Here is a 10679-nt window from a genome sequence, read left to right on the forward strand (position 1 = left end):
AGTAGTTTGGGATGGAGAAGAATCTTCTTTCCCTGCAGAGCTGCCTTGGGGACGGAGTGCAGGTAATGAAGAGATGCTCAGGTGGGGACGAGGGTGCCTCAGGCTCAGGCACCCATGGAGGGGCGCACATGTGAGAGCCACAGCAATGAGCCTGGAGGCCTTCCTGTTTGGCCACCCCAAGCCTTGATTGTTCCTGGAGAGGAAGAGCCCTTTGGAAGAAGTGTATCGACCCAGCTTGCCCAGAGCGGTGATTTGTTTATAGCAGCCCTGAGGCCTTTGTGAGGTCTGGTGCTGTCACTGTGCCTGGGCAGACAAGAGTCTGAGCCTCTGTGTTATAAGCCTCTGGCATGACAGGGGTCTTCTCCCCCAGGGTGTGGTCCTCCCAGAGGGGTTTTGGCAGGTGAGGCAGTGCAGCTGGGTAGCACAGCAGGGTAATGATTATTATTTAACACTTACTTTGCAGACCCAATATGCTAGGTGCCTCGTGCTGACTGGCTTTTTGCTTTAGAAGTCTGGCTGGGAGCCCTGAATTAAATAAATGCATTAACGATAATTCCTTTCAACAAAAAGGACCAGAATAGGAGGGTTAGCTCAGGATAATGAGACAGGGTATTCATGTGTCACAAACCAACAGCACAGCGTGGTTTACCAGTGTGCACTGCAGAGATGAATAGTTCAGCGAGGCCTTGCTGCCAGCTCTCTGGGCTCCTGCCGCGGCCCACAGTGACCTGTGCTTTTCATATTGGATTTGAGTTCAGATTTTTAGAAATGACCCTTTTCTTCACATGCGTGGCTTGTGATACTTTTATTCAGCATCAAGCTGTGCATCTCAGAAATCCAGATAAATGGCATCTGGTTTCCTGTAAAATCATAGACCACATGTTAATACATACAAACCCACTGACCCATGTCTAACATCTGGCTCTTCCTAACACCCAAGTACCTGGTCATCCAGGTAAACTGCCTCAAAACCTCAACAGCAACTCAATGGAGGCCTAGATGTTAGGATAACAGAGTGCTTAAGAAGACTAAACTCTCTCCTGGACATAAACAGTGAAGTATTTACAAATGAAATGACATAATACATATAGGATTTGCTTCAAAACAACCTAGCAGTGGAGGGGAAGTAGAGAAAAGCAGGATCAGCCATGAGGTGGTAATTGTCAAATCTGGATGATGGGTACTTGTGCGTTAATTGTGCTATTCTCTCTACTTTTGTTTGAATTTTTTTTGTTTTACTTTAAATTTATTTTTTAATTGAAATATAGTTGACTTACATGAATGTTTTTAACGAAAAGTTAAACACTAGCCTCTGGAATCAGATAACCTGCTGTTTACCAGCTGGGATGCCCTTGACAAGATTACCTCTGTATCCATTTATTCATCTGTCAAATGGGGATAATTATTAAACACCAAAACTGCTACAGTTACTATGGCTGTGTAACAGGCTGCCCCTCAATGAAATATAGTGACAACATCTGTTTTGCCCATGAATCTGCAACTTGGCTGGGACTCAGTGGGGACAGCTCACCTTAGTTCCACATATTATCCCCGGGGGTGGCTCAAAGGAAGGTTCTCATGTCTGGCTACTGGCTGAGACTTTATGTCTGGTTTATTGGCTACTGTGGGCCAGAAAACACTCAAGTGGCCCCTCAAATGGCCTGGGCTTTCTCACATAGGTTGGACGGGTTCCAGGGGAGCCTTCGGAGAGAGACCTGAATCCTACTTAAGACCCAGCCTTGGAAGTCACCTGGCATCAACCTGCCACAGTCCACTGGCCAGCAGCCACACGCCTTGCCCAGGTTCAAGCAGAAGGTTCTGGAAGACATGGGGAATCAGAAATACTGCTCTGACCAATCTGAGACAGTACAAATTTCCACCCCAGCTGACTCTGAGCAGCCAGTGCCCACCCACTGTCCTGACTGTCCCCACCACCCACCGTGCAGCACAGTTCTGTCCCCGAGGGGCTGACCTGCCTCTGGGGCAGCACAGAGTGCAGACTGCAGCCGCTGCTCCGGGTCGACACTCGGGCCACGCCGCCCTTGTCTTAGTGGCTCATGAGATCATTTTAGCAGTTTTTCTTTTGCTTTGCTTTGTGAACTAAAGAAAGACGGGAACGATCAGCCTGCCTCACTGACTGACAGTTTCCCAGGCCGTGGCTCAGCCTGCCGGGCTGGACTGGGTGGCGGGGGCCTTGGCTGGCTTGGAGCTGCACAGACAGCCTGCCTCTGGGAGGGCACCTTTCCCGCCAAGGCCAGGTGCATGCTCACCCTCCTCCCCTGCGGAGTTTTCCACTTCCCTCTGGGAACAAACTCTGTCTCCCTGACGCTCTCCGGCTTGTTTTGTCTTTGTGCAGACCACGTGCTTGCATTTGGATCTTCTGGCTTCCCGCGCCTGGCTGTGGCCCCTTGGTCGGGCTACCCAGCCTCTCTGTTCAGCTTCACCTGGAAAATCAGGATCCAGTCTTCCAAGGATTCCCCGGGAGAACTAATGCGACACTGTGCACAAGAGCTTGGCACAGAGCCGCCTTCCAGGGCCTCGTGCAGGGCCCAGCGTCTGGAAGTGGGACTCCATCGAACTGTCTGGTGCTCTCAACAGGCCCAGACCCTGCCTCCCTTCCGGCCGCCGCCTCTCTGCCCGCCTCCCTCTCCTTACCTCCCTCCGCCGCCACCCCCGCCTCTCCCCCCAGGCTAGCCCTGAGACGCTCTCGCCCCTCCCCACCCCGCAGGTCTCTGCACAGCGTTTACCACCTTCTGCAGTTCTCGGCTTATGGGCCCCAAGGCAGTGTGCGCGCCCCCCTGCCCCGCGGAGCGCGGGCACGTAGTTGGCGCCCCACCGTTACGTGGGGGAGAAAACACGCACGCAAGGCGGCGCGGCTGCTGCATCAGGGCGCGCGCAGGGGCCGCAGGGGCCGGCCTGGGGTGCGGGCCGCGGCCAGGTCCGGGCGGGCCGCGGGGGCCGCGGTCGGCAGGGGGCGCGCGCGGGGCGGGGCGGGGCCGCACCTGTGCTGCGGGGCCGGGCGGGGGGGCCGCGGCCCCGGAGCAGCTGCGCGCCCCGCCCCGCGGGCTCCTCCCCGCCGCCGCGGCCCCCCGGCTGCTGCCCCGATGCGCTGCGCCGGGAGCCGGGGCCGAGTCGCCGCCGCAGCCGCAGGGGCGCCCGGCCCGGGGGACGCCGCCGCCGCTCGCGCCCCTCCCAGGCCCTGCCGGCCGCATGGAGCTCCCGGAGGGCGCCAGCCCGGGAGGTGAGTGCGGCCCCAGCCCCCGGGAGCCCACGAGCTGCGCTTTGCCCGCAGCGGCCCGCAGCCCTTTCCCGCTGGGCCCGCTCATCCGCCACGCCCCGGGGCCGCGAGGACGCCCCCGGCGGCCCCGGGCCCCCCCTGCGCCGGCCCGCAGCGGGGGAAGCCTAGTCCGCCGCGCCCGGGAAACCCGGCCAGCGCACCTCCCGGAACGGCCCCCGCGCTGGGCGGGGGGCGCACGGACCGCGTCCCCGCCCCCTCGTCCTCCGCGCTCCCGGCGCGGGCAGCGGTACCTGGCGTTCCCCTGAGCGGGCGGCCCAGAGTTTGGTCCTGAGCCCCCTCCCAGCCGAGCCGGGCACGCGGCAGACGGGGCGTGCCGGGGCCAGAGTCGGGAAGCAGGTCAGCGAGGCGTGGGGAGATGCTGCGTCCTAGCCGCGCGTCCGCTTTGTTCGGCCCAGCCGCGCCTCCCGGGGGAAGGGCGGGGAGGCCGCGGCCGTGATCCTGCGGGGCACCAGGCTGAGATAGGGGCTGGGAGCAGGGAGTGCACCGGGGTCCGCCTGGGGGCCTCCCACGGCTGCAGGGGCTGCTGGCCGGGCCGAGGCCCAGGAGCGCACACATCTGGGAGGCCAGGTGTGCACCCCTCCTCACGGCCCGTCAGCTGTCGGGCAGTAGAGATGTGCCTGGGGTCCCTCCCCTTGGAGTCGGCCCTACCCTGGCCCTAGCCTGCCGGTGGGAGGAAAACTGTAGGAACTTCCCCTTTCAGGAGGGGTTTTCCTGTGCCATAGGCCTAGCAACTTGGATGCAAACTGCCGGGCTTCTCCACCCACCCAGCCAGGCCCCAGATCACCCGGGCTTCCTGGAGGTCCCATCCCAAGGAGCCACTCCCTGACCACACCGGGATCCGCTGGGGGTCCCCTAGCCACACCAGTGGCCTCCTCTGGAGACCAAAGTGCTGGCCCTGGAGGTTCCTGAAACAGTGAGTCCAACCTACTGCTCTGTCTGCAGGCAGTTGGGCAGGTGCATTCCAGACAGCTGTCTGGGGGCCCTTGTCACCCTCCCTCTGAGCACCACCAGACACACCCAAGGGCTAGTGGGCGTGGGTTTTCTTTGTTTTTGTTCGAGGGAGGGATCCAGCTTTTTCTTCCCATTGGCAGTACCAGAACCCCAGGGCTTGCTGGTGGCGACTTTGTGAGGATTTGATGGGGAAGTTTGGAGAGCAGGGCTGGGGAAGTGGGGAAAGTAGCCAGGCTCCCCTGCGCCGTGTCCCCTTCTCTCAGTGGAGACCCCCTTCCCTGCAGAGCAAGACAGCAGGGGGCAAGCGTGAGGGAGGGGAGCTTATCTGCCTTCAGCTTCTGCATCACTTACTGGAGCTCCAGAGACCTAACTCACTCAGGGCCCAGGCCCTGCGCAGGTTCCGCGGTGGGGCTGCAGCCACAGCGGGGCAGATGGGCTTCACACGCTTCCTCCGCCATGTCCTGCCCGCACAGCGGGTCACATGTGGGTGGCCAGGACATCGTCCTCGGAGTTCGCTGACTTTGGGAACTTACTCTGTAGAATGGGACACACACACACAAGTAGAGAGAACAGTATGGTAAACCACCCTCCCCCCCGGCCCACGCCTCCACCGACCTTCCTTCAGTAGTAATTTGTAGCAAATCTAGACATGTTATTTCATCCTTAAATATCTCTGACATTCCCTCTAAAATATAAGGTTTTTATAATTAAAACATTTTTGCACCTAAACAAATTAACTTCTTAATATCAAAGTGCACAGACATGGAGGGGAGAGGTGGGCGTGCACGTCTTGAAGGCGCTTTTGGGAGAGCAAGTCTCTAGCCCACCTACCTCCAAGTCTGTCTGACTGGCGGATAGAGGCCGGGGCCCTGCCCTGGGGGGCTGAGCCTAGACGGGGCCCACCCAGCGTCCTTGAAATCCTCCAAGGAGGAGCACTGACTCCAGGGCCGGGGCTGGGGACGTGGAGGACGGTGCCCACCCCTCCCTCCCTGAAGCCATGTTGGTTTTTATGCTCTCTGTTCATTCCCTTCATTGATTCACCCATCCTCTGTGGATGTGTGCAAAGCACCTGCTCTGTGCTTGAGGCAAAACCCCGGGCACGGCAGGGAACTTGAGATTGGGGCCAAGTTCTTGGCACGAGTGTGCCGGAAACTAGGTCAGCAGTGTAGCAAGGGTAACCCTGTCACATCCGTCCATTCCAGGCCCTGGCCCCCCAACTCCAGTCTCCCCGTGCGGGTGCTGCTTCCACAGGTCAGGGCGGCAGGCCCCCTGCAGGGGCCGTGGGCTTCACCCCCTTGACAGGGGCTGTGCCAGGCTGCTAGTCCACTGCTGACCCTGGGGCATCAGAAACACCACTCACCTTTGCCCTCACCCGGGAAACCCTGGGGTCTGCCCGCGGCTCAGCCAGGCTGCCGAGCACCCCTGCCCCCTTGCCTGCCTGTGCATTGGGTCACTCCTCTGCTTCACACCCCAGGAAGAGCAGGCGGTCTCACCCGCAGACCGTTTGTCCTTTCTTCCTACAAGGGCTTCTCGACAGGGTATCAGGTAGACTCAGGTGACTCCGAGCACAGCCGTTTAGGGACTCGGGTGGGGTCCTGGGCTTACGCGTTCAGCCAGCATTTGTGGTGCACCTGCTGTGCACTAGGACCAAGCCAAGGTCCTATTTCTTTCATATCCTTCCAGCCCAAAGATCAGTGTCCTTGATCCCAAAAGGTGCATCTTCTGCTTTTTCCTCCTCCTCCCCACAGCTTTGACACAGGCAAGGACACCAGGATTTACAAAACAAAGACCAGACCACTGCCAAAGGGAGATGAAAATAAAAAAGTAGACAAAAGGTGACTAAAAGTTCGTGGTCACCACATTCCATCGGCTCTGCAATACCTTTGACTAGATGGTTTGCTGCTTCTGGGATGACGAGATTTGATAAAGTGTGCTTCTTACAAGGAGTACAACAGGCCACTGTGCCTATGCGGGCTGGAGGTCTGTCGCAGGGGCTGTCTGGGGTCCCTGGATCCCAGGATCTATAACAAGGCGTATCTGCGTGCCCAGCCCTCGCCCCAAGGCCGGATCGGGGAGGAGGTCCTGCTTCCTTGCCGTGCCCCCATCTCAGCACCTGTGGACTTCCTCCTTCCCACCTGGACTGCGTGCTGTCCTATAAACGTGCAGGTAGCGGCTGTCCCGCTCAGCTTGGGCTCCCCCCCAGCTCACTCAGAGAGCAGCCAGAGGTGTCTCCCCACCAGTGTCCCCCTGCCCTCACCCACCCCGGCCATTCCTCAGAGGCAGCCATGTTCCCCGCAGGGCCTCTGGTGATGCTGTCTCTCCCAGATCTCACCCAGCTCCCACCCTCCTTCAGACCTGTCCCCAAAACGGGACCACAGCCCCCAGGGCTCCCTGGGCTGCCCCACCTCAAGAGGACAGTAATCACTTATTTTGTTCCGCACTCAGGAACCTGTGGGAGGAATGGGTGGACGGTGCCTTGTTTTCTACATGCGGCAAGAGAGGGCGGGTGTGAGCGGAGACCCTCCCCTGCCCCGGCTTTTACCCTAAATCCCCCTCCACCTGGTCAGGGCCTAGCTTCCCTGTGGGCACAAGGTTCAGAGGTCTCCCCAACCTCTGCTGGCCAGCAGGTGGTGGCTGAGAGCTACTGCTTCAAGGCCCCAAGTCACGAACCTGCAACACACGGAGCCTCTCGGGGTTCAAGGACAACACTCTCTGTCCCTCCCTCAGAGCCGGCTGTGACATTAGCTGAAGCACATATTGCAGGGACTCTGCCTGGCACAGAAACCCATGAGCCACTGTCACTTTTTGTGATTAACCCAGAGCCACCTGCTGCGTGTGGAGGCGCCAGAGGCACGGCAGCACCTGGCCAGAGCCCCCACCTCCCGCGACAGGCCACGCATGTGCACATGCAGCAGGGCCCTCCAGGCACGTGTGCGCCCTCAGGGAGGGGCCCCCGGCTGCTGTGCCGCCTCCCTCACCCCGAGAAAACAGCGTCCTGCAGAGCAAAGGTCCCCAAGGGCTTCCTGGGCCCTCGACCCTCAGCAGGGGTTCTGAGGGTCGGGAGGGGGCCCCCGCTCACCCCAGCTCCCACGCCCTCTGGTCAGGAAGGTGTCCTTGGCGGGCTGGGCCGGCGGGACACCAGGGGGTGTAACCCTACCCTCCAAGGATGCTCAGACACCACGTTCCAAATGCGGCAGCAAGGTGGAACCCAGATCCCGAGCCCCAGCGCAGCGGGCCAGCCCTGGGCCCTGAATGATGACACAGCACAGGCAAGAGCCTGGCAGGGCCCCTCCCCTCAGCCACGCTTCCCAGGGAGGGCAGCCCCACTAGAGGCCAAGGGCGGGCCGGCCAGCTCTGCAGCTACAAACCCCGCTCAGCCGGGCCCCGCCAGGCCCACCCCTCACCGCCAGCTGTCGGCACTGGGCCCCCAGGACGGCCGGCCACACTGCTGAGGAAGTGGCGAGGCGTTCCTCACTCTTTACGGAGCACCTGTCCAGCAGGGGTCCCTCAGCTGAGGGCAGGTGGGGTCTCTGGGGGCGGGTCTCAGGAGCGAGCAGCAGTGGGGATGCCGGGGAGCTGAGGGGTCCAGCTGCCTCAGGGTGCGTGCCTGACAGATGACCGGGACCCTGGCTGTGCGGGGACGGAGGGCCCTGGGACATTCTGGAGATGCTGACAGGAGGCGAGGATGGAGCTGGAGCGCAGCCCCTCACGACAGAGGGTGCAGCAGCCCTCGAGGGGCCTCACCTGTCACCCGACGGAGAATTACATGAAAACAAAAACTGCACTGAAAAAGCCCTGGAGGAACAGTCCCAGTCCTGAGGCGTGGTTGGTGGGGGAGGGGTCTGCCACGTCCCGACCAGGAACTGTTTTACTATGAGAATGTGTTGTTTGGATTCAAACACAACACAGGGCAGGCAGGTGAGCGGGTCTGGATTAAAGGGCACCTGAGGGCAAGGAAATACACGACCGCCCACCGGACCCCGGGCTGGACCAAAACAGCAGAGACAGGTGACAGCACTGGGGTCTTGGGGGCTCTGACAGGACCAGCAAGGGTCCCCACGAGACCTGTGGTTGTTCCTGCTCAAGTACTCAGGGCAGAGGGTTTGGAAATCAGAGGAACAGGGAAGGACAGCGTCCTCAGAGAAGACCCCACCCCGTCTGACCTCCTGACCCAAGGCCAGCCCTGGCCACTGTGGTCACTGCCCAGAGCCTCAGGGGAAGGCTCAACGGGCCAGGTTCTCAAGTCCTCCCAGCCTGCATCCCGGGGGTGGGGGTGGAAGACTGCAGTCCCTTCCCAGGTAACGCCTTCTCTGTTGCAGGGACAGTTAAGGAGGTCAAGGTGCCACAGGCTGCCCTGGGCACCCCCGTCCCTGGGACGGGGACCGACGGCCACTCAGCTGTGGCCGAGGAGGAGGTGGGCATCCCGGTACCAGCACCAGGGCTCCTGCAAGTCACAGAGAGGCGGCGTAAGTACAGCGCACCTGCCCGGCGTGCTCCTCGGGACCCACGAGCCCCCTGGGGGGCAGGCCGGGGACGGGTAGGCACCCCCCGGGTCACACCACGCTGGCCTTCACTGGGCCCCGCTGACGCACCCCTCTGCCCCCAGAGCCCCTGAGCAGCGTCTCCTCCCTGGAGGTGCACTTCGACCTCCTGGACCTCACCGAACTAACCGACATGTCCGACCAGGAGCTGGCCGAGGTCTTTGCTGATTCAGACGACGAGAACCTGGCTGGCGAGTCGCCTGCAGGTGGGAGCTGCTGCCGGGGTCTGGAGGGCACTGCGGGGAGGTCCCGGGCCCGCAGACCACCCAGCACCGCTCCCTAGAGACCCGTTTTGGAAAATGATTTCCTTTCTGATGTGGGGTGGGGGGGGGCTTTTTGTTTTTTTATTTATTTATTGGCTGTGTTGGGTCTTCGTTGCTGCACGTGGGCTTTCTCTAATTGCTGCAAGCGGGGGCCACTCTTCGTTGTGGCGCGTGGGCTCCTCATTGCTGTGGCTTCTCTTGTTGTGGAGCATGGGTCCTAGGTGCATGGGCTTCAGTACTTGCAGCACATGGGCTCAACAGTTGTGGCTCACGGGCTGTAAAGCGCAGGCTCAATAGTTGTGGCACATGGGCTTCGTTGCTCCGTGGCATGTGGAATCTTCCCAGAGCAGGGCTTGAACCCATGTCCCCTGCATTGGCAGGCGGATTCTCAACCACTGCACCACCAGGGAAGTCCTCTGATGTGTGTTTTAAATGTCAACACAACACCATTTCACTTAGCATTTCTGAACTTCATACACCTTTCTGCCAACTTTAAGGGATTTTCTGCCCCTCCTCAATTTCACTTTTCAAACGCCAACAGAAAGTCACGGCCACAGTCCCACTGAAAGCAGAATTCCCTACGCGGGCTTAATCACAAGCAGGCAGAGCACAAAGCCGGTGGCACGCACCAGCCCCAGCCCCTCCTCCGCTCAGCTCCCGGGAAGGACGGGCCCCTGCAGGCCGCAGAGACAGCGCGGGAGCCAAGGGCCTTCCTCCCTCCCTGCTCACAACCCACGCAGGCTGGCAGCTGAGGGGGCGGCCCCTGCTCTGGCCAGGCTCACACCAAGGGTGGGGTCTCAGCTGCATGGGGACCCTCCTGGGGGCAACAGAAAAGCCCCTGCCTGGGCTGCACCCAGACCCACGTGTACACACTGCTGGTGCCCAGGGGACCCCAATGTGGCTGGACCCCGTGTTGGAGGCACACACAGGCCCAGCCCAGTTGCTGCAGGAGTGACCTGAGACCCCAAGCCACACTGACCCCAGTCCATGTTCCCGCCAGGCCTCCACCCGCTGCCCCGGGCCGGCTGTCTGCGCTCCCCCTCCTGGACACGCACCAGGGCCGAGCAGAACCGTGAGAAGCAGCCCTTTGGGGACCCTGAGCGGCAGCCTGCCGTTGCGGACACGTTTCTCACCGTGGAGAGGCCCAAGGAGGACTAGTCTGGCTGGCCCAGGGCCGAGGCCCCGTGGACGCTGCCCGCCCCACGTGGCTGCGGGCTGGGGTCTCGGGGCACCTCGGCATAAGCACAGCCCAGTGGCCTCACGTCCAGCTTGTTCCTGGTCCCTGGATCGGGGGCGAGGCCCGGAGATGAGACGAGACTCCTGTCTGTGAGAACAGTGTTCTCACCCGTCACCTGACCCCGGGGCGGGGTGGGGTGAGCAGGGACCCGCCCGTGAGTGGCACGCTGCCACCCCCGGGGGTCTCGGGGTTCCAGTCTGTGAACAGCAGTGCCGAGCTCAAAACCACGGGACACTCTGCTGTCTGGCCAGGTAGTGGGTAGGGGAGTGAGTCCTGAAAACCACCACCTGCATCCAAACCCTGCCCACCTCCTGCAGCCCGGGAACTGTCCGCACCAGACCCCCCCAGACGCTAACACCCTGCTCGTCCTGGTCCCTGCCTGACAGCCA

The 10679-nt window shown here is 61.1% G+C and overlaps 1 protein-coding gene across 1 annotated transcript; it reads left to right on the forward strand.

Moving 5' to 3' along the window:
- The first annotated feature begins 3202 nt into the window (after nucleotides 1–3202).
- On the forward strand, nucleotides 3203–10300 carry DBNDD1 (dysbindin domain containing 1). The gene is made up of 4 exons (XM_057712262.1): nucleotides 3203–3241; nucleotides 8569–8715; nucleotides 8856–8996; nucleotides 10054–10300. The coding sequence occupies exons 1-4, from the start codon at nucleotides 3211–3213 to the stop codon at nucleotides 10209–10211; spliced, it is 477 nt and encodes a 158-aa protein (XP_057568245.1). The 5' UTR covers nucleotides 3203–3210; the 3' UTR covers nucleotides 10212–10300.
- Nucleotides 10301–10679: the final 379 nt, after the last annotated feature.

The sequence above is a fragment of the Hippopotamus amphibius genome, chromosome 16 (genome assembly GCF_030028045.1).
Source record: "Hippopotamus amphibius kiboko isolate mHipAmp2 chromosome 16, mHipAmp2.hap2, whole genome shotgun sequence".
Taxonomy (NCBI): Eukaryota; Metazoa; Chordata; class Mammalia; order Artiodactyla; family Hippopotamidae; genus Hippopotamus; species Hippopotamus amphibius.